Source organism: Vidua chalybeata, chromosome 5 (genome assembly GCF_026979565.1).
Source record: "Vidua chalybeata isolate OUT-0048 chromosome 5, bVidCha1 merged haplotype, whole genome shotgun sequence".
NCBI classification, from domain to species: Eukaryota; Metazoa; Chordata; class Aves; order Passeriformes; family Viduidae; genus Vidua; species Vidua chalybeata.
This window is the reverse complement of record NC_071534.1, coordinates 65,930,459-65,948,559: the sequence shown is the minus strand read 5'-3', so window position 1 is coordinate 65,948,559 and position 18,101 is coordinate 65,930,459. Positions and strand designations below refer to the sequence as shown.

Sequence of the window (18,101 nt, the reverse complement as noted above, 5' to 3'; positions counted from 1 at the left end):
GGGAAGGGGCTGGAGCACAAGTCTGAAGAGGAGCAGCTGAGGGAGCTGGGGCGGCTCAGCCTGGAGAAAAGGTGGTTCAGGGGGGACTTTTCACTCTCTACAACTGCCTGACAGGAGAGTGGAGCCAGGTGGGGGTCGGGCTCATCTTCCAGGCAACCAGCGACAGAATGAGAGGACATGGCCTCAAGCTGCACGAGGGGAAGCTTTAAGTTGGACAGTGGGAAGAATTTCTTCACAGAAAGGGTGATTCGACACTGGTGGAGTGACCATCCCTGCAGATGTTTAAGGAAAGTCCGGACGTGGCAGTCAGTGCCATGATCTAGTTGACAGGTGGTGATTTGTTACAGGATGGACTCCATAGGACTTTTCCAATCCCACAGATCCTGTGATCGCCAGGCCCCTCTCGCCCCTCGTCAGCGGGCACCCGCCCCTTCCCCTCCGCCCACAGCCAAGATGGCGCCGGGCAGCGCCGCGGCTGCCAGCACTAAAGATGGCGCGTGCGCGCATGCGCGGGAAGGGGCGGGGCCGGTCCGAATTCTGGCGGGTACTGGTGGCGCGCGCGGCGGTGAGCGGGGTGCGTGAGGGGAGCGGGGGCAGCGGGGCACACGGAGCGATCCCGGGGCACACGGAGCGATCCCGGGCACACGGAGCGATCCCGGGCACACGGAGCGATCCCGGGCACACGGAGCGATCCCGGGGCACACGGAGCGACCCCGGGCACACGGAGCGACCCGGGGCAGACGGAGCGATCCCGGGGCAGACGGAGCGATCCCGGGCACACGGAGCGATCCCCGGGGCACACGGAGCGATCCCCGGGGCACACGGAGCGACCCGGGGCACACGGAGCGATCCCCGAGCACACGGAGCGACCCGGGGCACACGGAGCGACCTCGGAGCACACGGAGCTTGGGCCGAGGGTCGGTGAGCCGCGGGGGAGGGAGCCCCGCAGGAGCTCGGGGTTCTACTGGGTGAGGGAGGCGGCCGAGCGGAGAGCGGAACCGTGAGGGGAAAAGCGCGGGGTCCGCGGTGGTCCCTGGCCTTCCCTGCTCGTGCGAGTTAAGCGGTGTTGCTGAAAATTAATATTCTGGAGCATGAGAAAACTATTAAAAGAGGAGTTTATGGGCGAAACAAAAGATTCTGCAGCAGGAAGATCTGTAAGCACAATTGGAGTTTGGGTTTTTGACTCACTTGGCCTCAGTGGATATCCCAAGCTTCCCTGGTCCATTCATGTCCGCCCGTGCTGATTTTTTCTCACAGACCTATGGAGAAGCTGTGAGAAACGCAGAATGTACACTTTGAGAATAACAACTGTTAGACTTTAATAACTAGTTAAATGCTAGCTCTAATTATGGTGTACTCAGTGTAATCAGGTGAGGTGGAAATGGTTATTACTATGAGAACTTGGTAGGAATTTAAATTCTGTGTAATGGGCCTTTTTTATAAAAGTAGTGTCTTTAGACTGCAGTGGGTTCAGCATGGGTCAGAGTTTTGATGTAGAGGGTTTTAAACTGAGTGGAGTCCTCATCTGCAGCTGTAAACAAAACCAAGCTGGTAGATTGCAAATTACCAAATAAGGAGCCTGAACATAATATATATTTCTAGATGAGTTATATGTACTTTAACAGTATCACTTTTGTTTTCCCCATAACAGAATATTTTTCCTTGAGGGGCTCTTGGAGAAATCCTGGTGAAACTATGGACGGTAAGGGAGAAAATTCTCTTCCTTTCAGTGGGAAATGTGTCTTCTTATCAGCCTGTTAGCTAGTAAGTTCAAGAGTTCAGAAGACCTGGTAAGGCTTTTAGCAAAGGAATTTACATTCTACTGAATTTATTTGCTGAGTCCTTTGAGGTTGCCTCTTGCTTTCCTTCTTGCCGCTTTCCTGTGAGGCTGCTCTCTGCCTTCCCTGGTTTGGTGTTTTCCTCAGCAACAAAGGCTAAATCAGTTTCTTGCTTTGCTCCAGTTTTCATTTCTGCTCTGTCTGTCCCATTCTTCTCTCTGTACTTATCTCTTTTCAATTTTTGTCCCTATTTCTTTGTTCTCCGTGTTTTTCCAGGAGCAAACTGTATCTGAGGATATGCTTTGTTGCCTGCCTTGCATATCCCTCTTCCCCTTCGATTGGCAAAAGCCACATGAGTGTCTCTGTTGGCTACATGTTTACAGGTTCCAGGCTTTTCTGTGCAACAGCAGCTGCTGTTCAAGGAACTGCATAGGAGGAAAAGCCAGTGCTGAGTAGCTGGCAAGTTTTCTACTGACTTGCCAGCTTGTGCCACAAGCTGAGAGCATCTGCAACTACATTTCCATCTGGCCTCACAGCCAGAAGTTGCTCTAGATGCCTTTAGTTAAAACTGAAGTGTATTAAAAAGAAATGCTACTTGCTGCTCTGATTTAGTTTCAGTTGTCATTAGCTTGTAATCAAGGTGTCTTGGATGTTTATTCCTTAGCAGCTTTTCTTTAACTGGACAGAAATAACTCTGAGTCTATTTTTTGCCTTAGCTGATGATGACTTGGATCTGTTGGCTTCCCTTCTGGAAGAAAACGAAGCAACTGAGGAGAGGAATTCTCCTGAGGAGGAAGATGCTCCTGAGGATGAAGATGGAGAACCAGATGAGTACGATGAGCTCTTTGATGCAGAAGATGATGCATCCTACACTGAGGAGGTTGATGCTGAGGACAGCATGATTGATGAGCAGAAGGAGAACTTGGCTATGCTGTTTGGAGATGTAGATGACCTGCTGGAAGAGGAGGAGGCAGAGAAAGCTGTCCCCACTTCAGCTCCCAGTCAGACAAAGGAGAAAACCAATGAAGAACTACAAGGTTTCTGCAACAGCATCTTTGATGTGTTTTGTTTGATATATTCTGTCTCTAGAGAGCTAACAGGCAGGAGGTATGGCCTGCCTGTTCTTGGTGATGACTGGAGAGGAAATACTGTAAGGCCTTGTGAAAGTTTCTGAGTTCAGTTTTCAGCATCCAGTGGCCAAACTCACCAAACCTGTTTTCCCAAAAGAAAGACAGAGGACTTAAACCAGGAAGACTAACAGAGCTGTGCTGAGTAGCATAGGGAAGATTGCCTGGGTACCTGTGCCTTGTCTGATGAAGAGCAATGTTTCCTCACTCTTCAGGGCATCAGATATCATCCTGGCATCTTTCACCAGCACAGCAGTTCTGTCCCCCTCAGGACTTATTGACAGGAGATTCTGCCCTACCAGTGTGGAAATCATTGTGGAAGCAGAGCTGGCCACAGCTTTCCTGTGTCCAGGCTGTGTATTTGATTTTATAAGGAAGTACTTCTTTATGCTAAGGAGTGCAATCATCAGCCATTTAAATTGTCTTATGGTGAGCAGGAAAGTTTTATTCAACATGGGAAGGAACACACCACAATTAAGTAAAATACTTTTATGAGAGGACCCATCTCCAGGCTGTATGGAAAAGTTTGCCTTCACTATGAGCTATGTAGAATCAAGTAAATCTGCATTATGACTCAAGTCTTCATTTAAGTTTCCATGATGCAGTAAAACTGCCAGACTTCCAAGGATCTCATAAATCCCTGTATGCAATGGCTTCCTGCTGTCTTCATTATTATCCTTTTTCCTTTCCTTTCTTTCCTAGCTGAGCTGAGAAAATTGCAAGAACAGATGAAGACGTTACAGGAGCAGTTGCAGAAGACTGCTCTTGGGCAGCAATCCAGTTCAGGCCCTGAGAAGAAAACCTCTGGTAATGAAACTGATTAAATGGGTTTATGATTTATTGGCTTTCCCATGTGAGTTTATAGGCAGGACATAAAATAATTGTGAAGTGGGCCCTAAGTAGCAAGCAGGGATAGTGGTCTGGTGTATTCCCACACGGGTTGTTTCTTACAGCTACAGATTAAATCTGTTTTTGTCTCTGAATCATGGATTAATTCTACATTGGACAGGTTTCATGACTAAGTGCTCCAGACTCTTCTGGAGGTGTCCCTTCTTACTGGCAGATGTTGGTACACCCAGTATATGCAGCTGTGTTGTTGCTATAGCGTGCTGGATGTAGTAATGAAACTTCATGGAAAGATAGCAAAACAGGGGATGTTTCTACTTTCCACAGCTTTGAAGTTGCAGTGACATCCAAGGTCTTAAGTCGTTATGAGGAAGAGTCTTTGGTGCTTTTCCAGCTGTTGCATTTCAGCTGACAAATTGGCTGAAAGGTTTCCATGTGGGGCACTGACTTGGACTTGTTATTCAGGAATTACACAGTTTGGAGCAGTGCTTAGAGTCTGAGTCTGGATCCTGAAGTCTCATTGTTTTTTGTTCCTTTGGCCAGGTAAATCTCCCCGTCCACCCTTAAAGGAAAGGAAAGTTCGGAAGCTGCAAGAATCACCATGCTTCTTGGCCCAACTGGATAATCCTTTACCACCAGCCAAGCAAGGAATGCAGAAATCAAAAGCATCCTCAGCAGGTACCATTCTCAGTCTACCTTTTCTGTTGAAAACTTATAGTTCCCAGCAGTGTGGACACATCCAGGACAGTGTTATGCTACTCAGTGCACCAGAAGTGATCTGGTCACAGTGGCAGAGAGCTTGTTATTATTGTATTCTTTATAATGGGAGCTATGCCTTTTTTTCTTCTGCTAAAGAGAACAAAATTCTTCCTCCACGGCAAGTCCTCGGTCTGGCGTTCCAGCCTCTCAAGTCTGCCGTAGGGAACACACCCAGTAAGGTGACCAGAGAGAAAACTCCTCCCGTGCCGGCATGCTCCAGTGCAACCACGCAGCCAGTGTCTGTGGAAACCTTCTCAGGACTGAGATTAAGGTCAGCAGCCCAGCTCTGAGCCCCGTCTGGGGACAACCCCTCCAGTAAAGGCAAAGAAAACACAATGTATATACGTGGTTTAACTGTGTCAGATTAGTCAAGGGATGTAACACAAAGCCACAGCACTGGCTTTTTGATCAGTAATCATGTATCATTGACTTTGGGCTTAGTACCATGTTTCTGTTTTTACCTCTGCTCTTTTCTAACAGAAAAGCTCTAATTTCATTAACACTGCCTTCCCTGGGATATCCTCAGTGGTGGAGCCAGGAAGCAGTGGCCATGTGCAAAGCCCAGCTGAGCTCTAGTTGAGCCAGTTTTTGCTGCACACAGAAGCCTCAGGAGCCACTCACCATCCCTATACTCAGCGTGGCCACAAGAGGACTCCGGATCCTCATGGTGTTCTCACCAGAACCTGAGCTGTATTCCCAGCTCAGTCAGCCATTCTTGGTCAGTCTGAAATGAGCAGATTAATGCAGGCTTAGGGCTGAGTTGCAATGCAGTGCAACTCAGGCTGAGTTGCAATGCAGCTATTTGGACAAAAACGAGTGTCATCAGTAGCTTTCTGTTATGGGGGGTTTTATTTCAAGTGACCTCAGGGTGAAGTAAGGCACAGAGGTGATTGCACCAAGATGTAGTCTCCCCAGGGAAGTGCTGTTTGGTTTTCATTGTCCATTTGTGCCAATGGATGTGTTGTCTTTTACCTGCTTTCACTGGATCTAGAAAACCCCGGGTGTCTTCGGCCGAAATGGACAGGAAAATGGCTAACAGGAAGCTCATCCGACTGTCTCAGCTGAAGAACAAACTTGCTACTGAAAATCTGGAGGAAATAGACTGGGTAACATTTGGAGTCATAGTGAAGAAGGTCACTCCTCAGAGCGCAAATAATGTAAGTAACTTCCTTGTATCCCTTGCTCTGTTCAAGTGAAATGCTGGTGGTCTTTCCTGAGAAACTTTCCTAGATCTTCAACTTAATCAGCCAACTTCATGTAGTTAATGGAAAACTTCTGTATTAGAGATCTTGGCTTGTCTGGTTTCATCAAGTATTGTTTGTGCCCTGTAGAAAGTCATTGATGAAACAGATCTGGATATGCAGTGGTTTTGTGTGTTCAGTGGGGTAAAAACCTCTTTATTCAAGGAACAAGTGTGCTGCTCAGCTTTGATATCAGAAAGGTTGGTGGTGGCAGAATTACTTGCTATTTTGGCCTTTAAGAACCCTAGAACTGGCAACATGGATGGCTGGAGATACTGTATCGAAGCTCTACTGAGGTTATAAACCGTGCTTTTCTAAATCATGAAAACCTTGGGAGGGGGAAAGTCAGAGTAGCTCTTTAAAAGAAACAGCCAGAGGGGATGTAGTCAGCATGTCTGCAGCAAAGCTGAAAGGAAAGGGAATGTCTGTTCCAGGGCAGAACCTTCAGTATCTGGCGGCTGAACGACCTGCGGGACCTCAATGAGTGCGTCTCACTCTTCCTGTTTGGTGAAGTCCACAAGGAGCACTGGAAGACCGACCAAGGCACCGTTGTTGGCCTGCTCAATGCCAACCCTATGAAACCTAAAGAAGGCTCAGATGAGGTGAGAGGATTTTTCATTCAGCTGTAGATAAAAACCTATAGCTGAACCTTTTCATATTTGGCTGAGATTTCACTTTATAGCACATCTTCAGTTTGAAATTGCAGCAGTCTGCACGACAGTTTGAATTGCATTCAGGTAATTGCATGGTGTGTATCTGCTCCTGGCCTTCTGGGAGACTAAACTTCAAATAAGTCCTATTAAGCATTTAAACCCAGAGCTTATTCCAGTTTTTAATCTGCTGTCGGTAGCAGTTGGCTCTTCCACAAATATAGGGAGTGTATTTTCATTTCAGTTTATTCAGCTACTTCAGTGTAACAGCTATTTCAGCCTAGAGGTCTCTCAAAGCTGAAAAAGATGGAGAAGCACATTTTCTCTCTTCTAATTCAAGCATGAGATACGATTACAAAATATTTCTGGTTCAAAAATCACAACAGAGAGGCAGCAATATTTGATTTATTAAACAAACAATGTATTATGTAAATTTTTGTTGGCTGATACATAGTAGTTCACTTGTTTAATTGATTATTTATAAATTCAGAACACTTAAGATGGCTTAATTTTGCTAATAAATTATTATATTTTTAATTGTACTGGAATGGACCCTGTTTCCAGTTACTTCTGTCAAGGGAAATTTCAGTCTAGTAGCTGATCATGTGGTGTTCTGCATTTTAAATTCTCCAAATAGAAAAATTAAGGCTCTCATTAATTGTCTTTTAAGCTATATAATTGCTTAAATTAGCATGAATAAGCAGTAGATAGTCCTGTTGGTGAGCAGAAAGGCACACCAGATTTAATAAGAGGGCTGCATTTAACTGTCAAGAATGGCTCTTCCTAGCTAAATTGTTCACATTTGTTACTACATTAAAACTGACTTCTGAAATTGTCCCTTGGCTACACACACAGTCCCTGGTGTATTTGGTGGTGTGAAGCAGATGCTCTTGCACAGGACTCAGTTTTGATTGGACCAAGACATTTGGAGAAGGACAGAGAGCCCTGGTACAGCTCTTCCTCCCATCCCTTGTTGGATGTGGGTGTCATGATGGTATCAGAGCCAAGCAGCTCTACAGGACCATTTACAGCACAATTAGAACTGCCTTAGGGTTTTTTTTGGTTTCCTGAGGCTCTGAGCATAGAACTCAAATGTCTTTCATCTCTTTGTGAGAAATAAATTCACTTTTTTCTTTTTAACTGAGCCATTTCTCAATCTGAATAGAGCATGTGGCTTTCTTAAGCTAGGCCTGCATTTTAAGACTACATTATTAGTACCAGAGGTACTGAACCAGATCAGAGACAAACCAGTGACATTTAGAAAGAGGCCTATTCAGAAGTGTTCTGATTTCTGTCTAGGTGTGTTTGTCCATTGACCATCCCCAGAAGATCCTCCTCATGGGAGAAGCTCTGGATATGGGCACCTGCAAAGCCAGGAAGAAGAATGGTGATCCTTGTACACAGATTGTGAACCTGGTCTGTATCTCAGTAGTTAGGGCATTCCTAAGCTGTTGGTGAAAATCTGGCTGCTGATTTTGTACTGATACTCTGACTTTTTTACTTGTTCCTGGATCTTGACTTGCAACTAACTAAAGTGGGTGGAGAAAGTGAGAAATGAAACCGAGGAGCTGTTTCTGTGCTGTCACTGTGCAGGGGATTTCCCGGTGCAAGGTTGGTGCTGCCGTGAAAGGGGATGGTATTGACCCATGATGCCACACCCTTTCTCCTTTGCTCCAGTGCAAGCTTCCATGCACTGCACTAGAAAACTCATCCAGAGAAAAACAACACAAGATTTTTTGGGGAATGGCTATATTTTTTTTAATGATTTTAACCCAATAAGCTCCCTTGTCCAGCATACGTGCAAGCTATTAGAGTACTTACACCTGAATGTAGGGCACTGGAAATGAGAGAAAAAAAAGTTTTGGGATCCTTCTTTTAGGACATTACTGACTTGTACTAGTTTAAAGGACTTGTGGATTATGTTACTTCATGGCTATGGTGATGCTGTGAACCCTGAAAGGAACCTTGCCTGAGTGAGAAGGGTTGTAGATAGTAGGGTATCAGAAGGAGGAGAAAAAATGAAGGAATGAAGAACTGGGGCGGAGCTGGAAGTGTGGGAAGTGGGAAGTAGAAAAATACAGAAGGTACTTGTAGCCAGTCAAGTCTGTGTTTGCAGACCCACTCCAGGAGGAGGCTGTGCATACAGTACATAAAACTGAGTAGAGTCGGGAATACAGAATCTGGGCAAGAGGTCCTGGGTGAAGGAATGGCCTTAAAATTCCTTGATGCACAGGGTTGTTTCTAGTGATTAGTAGAGGCAATTTGTTTTTCATTGCTCGAGTGTGGACATATTTTTGCTTGATCAAATGCTGGAGTATCACAGTAGAAATGTTACTTCATTTTAGCCATACAAGGATGCATGTGGGCTAGAGGAACAAAGGAAATTGTAATTGCTGGTGTTCTGTAACAGGCTTCTCCTGTTTCTTTGCAGAATGACTGTGAATATTGTCAGTATCACATACAGTCCCAGTACAAGAAGCTCAGCTCAAAGCGGGCAGATCTGCAGTCCACCTTTTCTGGTGGCCGCATTCCCAAAAAAGTTGGTCGGAAAAATCCCACTTTGAAGGAGAGGCTGTGTCAGGATGGGTTTTATTATGGAGGAGTCTCTTCAGCAGCATATGCAGCCTCAGTGTAAGATAAACCATTTATTTCCCTTGCTTTTGAACAGAATTTCCCTCACATATACAAGGGAGCCTGAAGCTATGTCTAAAGGAGTCTATTTATTCATTTAGAGAATGCCTTTGCCTTAACTACATTCACCAAAAAGGAATAAAGCCCCACACTTGGCATAATCCTACTGGCCAAATGGGGTAGCAAAGCTGCTGTTTGACAGGAAAATTTTAAGTTGGTACTAAGGTGGTAAGGATTGTTTTTACCTCTACATTAATACTGTGGTGTGAAGTCAGGCAGCTTTGTGTTTCAGTAGATTAATGGACTTTGAGATCATGAGATCCCAAGCATTTGAGTCTCTGAGATTGTAACTGTATTTTCTTATGGCTTACTGCATTTAATGCCAGAGTTGGTGTTTTCTGTATTTCCTCATGTCTTCCCTGGCTGAAATAATACAGCGTTACTCTGGGTTAGTGAGGAAACAGGACTGACCAAGATCAGTATGCATCTCATAGTGGCCAGGTCCTTTATCCAAATCCCATGAAGACAGCTGTGGAAAGATGAGTCACAGCTGGATCCAGCCCTGTGCTTGGGCACAGCTTTTATTCCCTTACTGCTGCCCTCTGATACCTGGTGTGACTCCACAATAATGAAGCAATTCCAACCTCCTTTCCATCCCTGGAACGACCTGTGAGCGAAGCAAAGCTTTGATCTATGTTTAGTTGTTCTGTAATGCATAGGAACTACATGTCTCAACAAAGGGAGAAATGGGAGATCCTAAACATTATGCTGGAATTTGGATTTAGATTCACATCCTTCCAAAACACAGACAGCTGGCCCTTTAGAGTGGCTGGAGTTTTGTTGTAGCACTGGGCTAGTATTCAGGCTTCTGTCCTTGCTCTAAGCATGGGAAAACTCTGATGTTCTGGATTTGTTTCCTCTTTCTAGTGCAGCAGCTGCTGTGCCGAAAAGGAAGATTCAAACCACTCTCTCCAACCTGGTCGTGAAAGGATCTGATGCAATTGTCCAGGAAACCAGGCAGAAAATTGGTACCCAATTACTTAAGTAGTCTCTTCAGTCTTTAGATGTTCCCAGCTCGATGTGTAGATGTGTCCCAGGGCCTTCTAGTCACTGACTGAACCTGGCAGTCCCTTTGCTGCAGAAGGGGTGATTTTCTTCCTCAGCTGGTCAAAACTCCTCTTCCCTCTTGAGATCACAGTTTCAAGGCAAATGTAATAGGCAACTGTGTGGCTTCATACATCTTTTTTTCATCAGTGCCCCCAAATTAAGTCTCCTGTTCTGTCTTTGGACAGTGACAGAAGATCTTTTCCAGATTAATGGGAATTGGAAGTTTTAAGAACTTTGAACCAGAGGATTTATTTTATTTGATTAAAACAAATTACTTCTGCCACCTTGAAAGCTTCTAAGGAATACCAAGTATAAATCAGTCAGGTTGGCAATGCAGGCAACCTCCTGAGAACCCACATTGTTTCTAGTGCTTGTCTTTTGTGTCAAAGCATGTTCCTTTTGTAGCCCCTGGGATGTCATCAGTCTTCCCTGCCTCTGCTTTGTTTCTGTAAAGCACTTAATATTACACTCTTTATGCTCCTTGGACAGTGGGTGACAGATTATTCAAACTGTGTTCTAGGTGCCACTTAGTCTTATTTACATTTTTCAGTTCCATCACTTCGCTGACTCCATTTCAGACAACATAGTGTATGTCCATAGCAGCTTTTAGCTGCTCTAAATTCTCTGGGTATAAAGTGTGGAGCCTTCAGGACTGTCAAGTATCCTAAAAATGGGAATGGTGGGAGTAACACAGACAGCCAAGGCTGATGAGGAACTGAGTGATTGGGTTGCTGAAGGGATAGAAATGTCTATGACAAATGACAAGACCTTGGGCAACCAAATAGAATAGAAAGGTTGGTCTTGCTTTGAGAAGTGGTCAGCTGACCTACAAGGGTTTCCTCCAAACTAGACAATTTTACATCTCAAAAGCCAGGCCTGCTTCCCTTCCTCAAGTCAAATCTGTTGTATTTCTGCCTCTTCCACTCAGGTGCAGCAAAGAGACCCATGCAGTGTTCTGAAGAATTCAGGGAACTGCTGGCACAGCCAACCTTTGGAGCACGAAACCTCTGCAAGCACTGGACCAAAACAGGTATTGTCCTTTTGCCTGAAGGACAATCCACTCCTAAAATCACTCTACCTCCTTCTGAACAAAGTGGCTTTTTATTTTGCTTTATTATTTTTTCCCAGATGCTGAAAAGAAGCAAGGGGCAAATTTCCAGTCTATCTCTGCTTCAGCACTGCTCAAGCAACAGAAACAGAAATTGCTGGAGGCCAGAAAAAAGCGATCTGAAGAGATTCAGAGGCGGTAAGACACCCTGGCTTTCACAGGAAAGGTTCTGTTACTGTAGCCCTAAGGACAGCTGTGTTTTCACTTCTTCTCAGCTTTGTGTGATGCTTCTCTTTGATTTTAGCTTTTAAAACAATTGGTCATTCACTCCTGGTGACTTCTTCAAGTCACTCTTGATTTCAGCGAGTCCTTTACCAGCCTTTTCTTCTCCTGAATGCCAAAATTGCTGTGTGATTCTTTTGGCAATTAAAGGCCAAATAGTAGTCTGTATCCCCTCCTATTTGTTTCTTAAACCTTTTTATCTGTGATTTATATCCCTAATTGAATGAATTATTCTTGTCTTACAAGGTTTCTCCAGAACACGGGTAAAGCCAGCACTCCTGCTCTCCCATCCTCCTCCAGACAGACCTCCCTCCATTCCCCAGTGCCTGGGGCAGAGTTTCCCAAAGCTGCAAAAATGTCAACTCCTCAAAGGCCCAGGCTAGGTACAGGCTTCTCAGAAGGAGAAGATATCCTCTTCTTTGACAAGTCTCCTCCTCCAAGGCCAAAGCTAGACAGCTTGGCAGAAGCCAAAAAGGTACCAGCTCTTTCAATCTTTAAAGTATTAAAGAGAGGTTAAGGGAAGTTTGGTTTGTAGTAAAAGAATAGTCTTTGTTCAGCTCAGTTCTGGTGTTGGTGAATTTTCTCTTTTTTGGGATCACACTGGCCTATACTCCAGCACACAGGATACCTGTGGTTCCTGATAGCTGTCAGTGCCAAAGTCCATGCTGCCATCTTGCCTTCAGCCAATCTCTTAAGGGAAGGGATTTCTGCTGAAAATCCCTGGAGTGCTAAACTCTGGCACTGCTAGTGTAGTGTACTGCAGGTGTTTTCTGTTTGACAGGTAGGTAAGCAACTGGTTTAGTTGTGTTGTGTCATGACTCTGGATAATTTTGTTTTCTAACCAAAACAGACTGCATCTTTTTTTTTTGGCAAAAATACGTTAATTTGTTTGTCAAATAAACTTTTCCAGCTAGAATGAGGAAGTCTTAGCATTCTGGGAGTATTAGAAGGAATAGTTGTAATAAATTTTCTATTAGTTCCTAATTATTATCAATTTATGTGGAAATCTCAAGTTATTTGATTTCTCTGAAAAACTTAGTGATTTGTGAAGCAGGTAAAGCCCAGCTGCAGAGACACCAGGCCTAGTAGCACCCGTGGAGAGGTCATTTTATGGTTTGGGAAGTCACAAGAGGTTGGGTACATGTCAGAGCTGGGAATTTTGTTGGGCATTTCTCCAGCCAGCTCCATGCTGAGGCCAGTGGATGTTCTCTCTTCCAGTTGACAGCCTTCCTTTGCTACTTCTGGAAGTAGGAGCTGGGAGCCAGACAGGTCACCAACACTTCCCCTACTCTTTCCTGTTTTCTAGCTGGCTGCAATACAACGACTACGAGCAAAAGGCCAGATTATTCCTAAAACAGACCCAAACAGCGTCAAGAGGAAACGAACTGATGTTGAGGATGTCCTAGAAATTGTTGAAAGAGTTGAGAAAAATGTTGCTCAGCCACAAGGTGCTGAAGCAGACAATGGTATGTACTGTTAGCTTCTAGAACAGAAAAAAATGTGCTTCTGGCCTACTGACAAAGTAGTTGCTCTGAGTTAAGGACTTAATTGCTGGGCTGAAAAGAGGCCAAGTTAGGTCTGTTTGGAACTTCAAGGGTTTGTTGGAAAGACTAAAAAAATCTCTAACCCTGTGGAGAAAGTGTGAGATGTAATCCCTGATAGCTCTCTGTGCTAATCTCTGTTCCCTTTCTTCCGGCACTTGAGCATCTGCAGTACAAGGCTGACTTCACCAAGGGAAAACAAGAACCTTCCCACCTGGGAAGGTATCTGAATTTTTTGTGGGAAGTTGAGTTTGCCTGCTGGTGATTTACTGTGTGATCTTGGACGAATTGTTTAATTCCCTTTAAAGTTTCTTCATCAGTCAGTGAGGGAACACTGCTTGCACTCCTGGGAGTAATGTGAAAATTCCTAGTACAGTGCTTTGAGAGAAGATGCAATGTTATTTTTATGAAATACTTTTATTTTTTTCTGAAGCCATATTTGAACTTATTTTCGTGTTCCCAAACTATGAAAGGCTGCTGTTTGACATGAACATCTGCCCAAGAGACCTGAGACTTCCAAAATCTCCTGCAGTGAGCAAGTTTAGCCATCACAGCCTTGTTTTGTAGGACTGAACCTTTTTGTCTCCCTAGAAATGGATGGACTGGAACCTGCCCAAAAGAAACGGCGTGAGCAGCTGGCCTATCTGGAGTCAGAAGAGTTCCAGAAAATCCTGAAGGCCAAGTCCAAGCACACAGATGTCGTAAAAGAGGTATGACCTCCATCCAGCTGTGCCTGAGAGCTTAGAACCAGGACCTGACTGGACTCCTCATGATTTCAGCAAGAAGCAGGCACCCAAACATCTCACAGGCTCCAGATTGTCCCGAGGAGTAGGGCTGGGTGTCTCTGGGCACACAGAGCACACTGCCTACAAGTGCTATGCAGCACTGCTGCCATAGCCAGGCTAAGGTCATGTTGCCAGTTGACACCAGTTTTTTTGTTGTGTTGGGAAGAATCAGTGCAGTTTCCTATTGGTGGATAATCAAAGAAATCCCTCTGCCTTAAAATCAAATGAGCCACATACCTATTTTGTCCCTCATTACTTGACATCTTGGCCACATAAAGCCAGCTGCCACCTTCATCTGGGGCTCATGTCAGCTGTGAAATGCCATCAGGTGCCCTGAAGAGCTGAGAGGTTTGGTTTCTCACTTTGGGGTCTCTGCTGAGCACTTTCCCAGGGTTGCAGCACCTCCAGTGGCACTTGGACACTTATTGGCGTGAAGTCGTAGTTGTTTTAAGGTCTTCTGGGGAGTAATATTTTGCCTAAGAACCTATTCCATTAATTACATCTGCCTACCTGACTTCTCTCTGCACTGTCCTCCTGGGTATGTGCTCATTTCAGTACTTCCCGCTGTTCTTAAACATTCCCACTCATGCATTTCAGAGGTGGCTCATGTCAGTGCTGGTGTACAGCACGTGTACAACAATGGATTGTTTAAAACAAGAGAGATGTTGTGCTTCTCTGCTCCCAGACTGCAGTCTGTTTCAAGCAGGCCTGATAATAATTTGTTCTAAGGCCATTTATGGAGTGGCCTCTCCCCTCTTTGTGTCCTCACAACCCATTTTGTGTGCCCTGCAGGCTGAGGCTGAACTGCAGGAGCAATACTTTCAGCCACTGGTGAAAAAGGAAGAGCTGGAAGAGAAGATGAGGAACATTAAAGCAGTGAAATGCCGAGTTGTGACGTGTAAAACGGTGAGTGAAGGGGAGCCAGGGTACCAGCAGGGGAGTGGAACATGGATTCTACAAAATGGTGCTGGACTATCCTGCAGACTCCCATCTGTCACTCTCTTGGCTGTGATCCAGGGCAGGGATTGATGTTTCGTTCCTTATGCCTGTTGCTGAGAGCAGTTTGTGCACAGAGTGACTGAGACATGGCAAGGCTTTAGTGCTGTGCTCAACATCTCAGCTCAGTGCTTATGCCAGTGGTTCCATGGGTATTGCTGTCCTGAATTTCTCCGTTTCCTCCATGAAGTGTTTTGTACCAGGACCCTCAGTTCCCCATATTTCATGAAAAAATAAGCAAAATCCTTGAAAACATTAACACTGGGTGGGAATCCTCTATCTGCATTTCCAGGGACTTGGCCATCAGGAAGAGGAGTGGAGCTTTATGACTGTTCCAAATGTACTGAGAGGAAGGGAAGCATTACCTTCCACTTCCAAAGTTTCAGCCCCTGCTGAGCTTTCCCTCTTGCTGCCTTCCCTACCTGTTTTGGGATTGCATAGAGGGACACTTGTGCCCCACGAAGTGCTGGAAACAGGACCACAGGGTGGTGGCAAAGGGAGGATGGCATTAGAAGGAGCAGTGACAAAGCCTGGGGTGGTGATCCAACTGCTGGGCTCCTCAGGATGGGAGAGGACAGGGATGCTTTCCTCTGAACATTCAGCTGTTGCCAGCCCCAGAACAGGTCTCATACGCTCTCTCTCTCCTCCCTGACAGTGTAATTACACCTATTTCAAGCCTCTGGAGACTTGTGTGCAGGATAACCACGACTACCTCTGGCATGATGCCATCAAGAGATTTTTCAAATGTCCTTGTGGAAGCAGAGCTATTTCCCTTGACAGGCTTCCAAAAAAGCCCTGCAGGTAAGAAATGAACCTCATGAAATAGTGACAGGGACTTGGGTACGGTCCCTTCACAAGTAACTTGTTGTGAGTCACCAAACTGTGTCCTAAGAGGGCAATGTTAGCCCTTGTGCCAAGGAGCGTGGGCTGGGTGTGGGGCTACTTTAGGATCCCCTCATACTGTGTAGCAAACACAGCACAGTGGTCCTCACATGCCATTTTCATCTTTCAGTAACTGTGGCCTCTTCAAGTGGGAGCGAGATGGGATGCTAAAGGTAAGTGTGAGCCAGCAGTTCTGAGCACCTCAGCACTCTGGCTGCTTCCTGTGGTACTTTTGTCCCCCTCTTTGGTTCTGTGCCCTTACGAGCTCCCAGCAGAGCCAACAGCTCTGCATTTTGTCAGGTACACACAGGTGCCTGCAGGCTGTGTTATAGTGGACTTCTACTTTTTGCTTTCTGTTCTCAAAGCTTTGTTTTGTTTAACCGTGGGGAAATGGCATTTGAACAAAGTTGTAAGAATTCAGAATGTCAAGGTCCCTAGAGGGTCTGTCAATGCTTAGTCAGGTAATTTAGCCCTACCACAATTTCTGCCAGAGAAGTGTTTGGGAGACACCTAACACACATTTAACTTCTTTTCTCCGTGGTTCATGTTTCCAGGAGAAAAAAGGTCCGAAGATTGGTGGAGAAACGCTTTTACCAAGAGGAGAAGAACAACCAAAATTTCTCAATAGTCTTAAGTGACCTGGAATTGATCTTTTCCATAACATATGGATGGATTTTTGTATCTGAGACACATTTATACTGGACCGCCAAGAGGATTCAGGTTTTGTGATGACTCAGTAGGGGAATCAATTTTTGATGAAAAGATCATCTGCCAAGTGTCCACCAGGCTGCTGCATGGATATTGAGCTTTGATCTTTTTTTAATTGACTGAGTAAGACTTCACATGAAATGCACAGTCATGCCTACTCTTTCCAACTAACAACACAAGAGTGACCTCGCTATTAGGTGACAAATCATCATGAATGGGAATGACTGTAGATTCCATAAGCACTTATGAAATTAATACTCTGGTGTGTTCATGCCAACCTGTCTTCAGCTCTTGGACAAAAAGGGGTGTGAGAGTGTTGTAGGCACAGAGCATTCTCCATTGGCTTCAAAATTACTCTGAGCCCTTAGAAATAGATGTCAGATGCCCCGAGTTTTTCCTTGGCTTACCTGTTACAAAACCCTTCCATGGCTTTGGCCCTGCAAGCCAGCAGTGTTTATGCTGGAAACTCAGAGCTCCCTGTCCCTCAGCACCATCAACACTACAGAGCTACAGACCTGTAGCTCCCACTTTAAAAAAACATTTTAATGAATCTGGCACCACTTTGTGAGTGGTTTTAAAGAGCTGAGTGATTACATTTTAAAGTTTTTACCCTTTTTCTGGTATTTTAAATAGGAACAGTAGCTGTCTCAGACCAAGAGGTGGCTCCTGAGAACTGCTGTCTCCATACTGGCATTTTTCTGACAGCACACTCTGTAGGGATGCCTGAGGCATTTAACCAGCTTATCCTGGACCTGAGCCTTTTCCTGCCCCTAGCTCATGTCCAGTAGGATCACAGGATATTTTTAAGTACCAAAACCCCCTCTAACCTTAGTGATTCGATCAAAGTGCCACTAAACATCTCACATGGACCAGAGGTCTTGTCAATGCCTCTTGTTTGCTTGCAGAGGGGCTGGAAGAGAAATAAATTACTTCATTTGAAGCAACTGGACAGATTCACCTCAGCATTCTGCAGCCCTCATCTCTTACTGGTGCTTTTATTGGTGCAACTTGGCGTGTAGCATTCATTTCAGTCTCCTGTTGGTACCATTTGCTGAGTGGGGTGTCACTGCTAGGGGACAAAATCAGTAACTGTAACATTGCTTGGCAACACCTCCTGTGCATTCCTCATTCAGAATAAATAGAGTACAGAATAAAACACTCCCTAGGTCTGCATGGTATTTCTCTGAGGAAGAGGATGAGTTGCTTCCTCAATATCTTTGTTTTCTCACAAGCTCAGTGCTGAATCACCAAAAGGAACTTGTCTGTGGTCTTTACCTTCAGCTTTCACAGAATTTGCTCAGTCAGACTTAACAGGAGTTTCTTACCTGGAGTCCACAAAACCACTATGAAATTCCATGTTGGTATCAGCCTTCAGCCAGCATGTTGAAAGCTCTCACTTTTTCCAGTTCCTGTCTCTTGGGCCCAAGGAAAGGAGATTCTGCAGAAATTAAAATGTCAAAGGAGGGTTAATGCTTTATTTTCATAAATGCCTCCAGGACTGGGATATGTAAGACACATATCTCCATGGGAGTGAAAGCAATGCTTGTATGCAAAAATAGGGTGAAGAAACCAAACCAGTTGCTTTGCTTAAGCTCTAGCAGTAAACAAGGAGTGGGGGAGATGGATGTGGATGAATGCGTGGATGAATTTATATGCCTCACTATTTTGAGATGCTTTTCTTATGCCAGAAATTGCACTACTACCCTGATTCCTGAATACT

General features: G+C 45.0%; 1 protein-coding gene and 1 long non-coding RNA gene across 3 annotated transcripts; one reads left to right on the top strand and one right to left on the bottom strand.

The window, feature by feature from the left end:
* The first annotated feature begins 649 nt into the window (after positions 1-649).
* MCM10 (minichromosome maintenance 10 replication initiation factor) lies at positions 650-17,542 on the top strand. Of its 2 annotated transcripts, none has more exons than XM_053942581.1 (20): positions 650-917; positions 1,652-1,702; positions 2,495-2,815; positions 3,608-3,712; positions 4,295-4,429; positions 4,607-4,781; positions 5,502-5,667; positions 6,186-6,353; positions 7,701-7,817; positions 8,833-9,032; positions 9,960-10,060; positions 11,068-11,169; positions 11,268-11,385; positions 11,716-11,944; positions 12,776-12,935; positions 13,602-13,720; positions 14,588-14,701; positions 15,447-15,592; positions 15,804-15,846; positions 16,228-17,542. In XM_053942581.1, the coding sequence occupies exons 2-20, from the start codon at positions 1,696-1,698 to the stop codon at positions 16,309-16,311; spliced, it is 2,610 nt and encodes an 869-aa protein (XP_053798556.1). In that variant the 5' UTR covers positions 650-917; positions 1,652-1,695; the 3' UTR covers positions 16,312-17,542. The 2 variants fall into 2 exon arrangements, with proteins under 2 accessions (XP_053798556.1, XP_053798557.1); XM_053942582.1 differs by having other exon boundaries at positions 650-921.
* Positions 17,358-17,810, bottom strand: LOC128787966 (uncharacterized). The gene is made up of 2 exons (XR_008430915.1): positions 17,707-17,810; positions 17,358-17,450 (listed from the first exon to the last, which is right to left on the bottom strand). It is a non-coding gene; the product is annotated as an uncharacterized LOC128787966 (long non-coding RNA).
* Between the last annotated feature and the right edge of the window lie 291 nt (positions 17,811-18,101).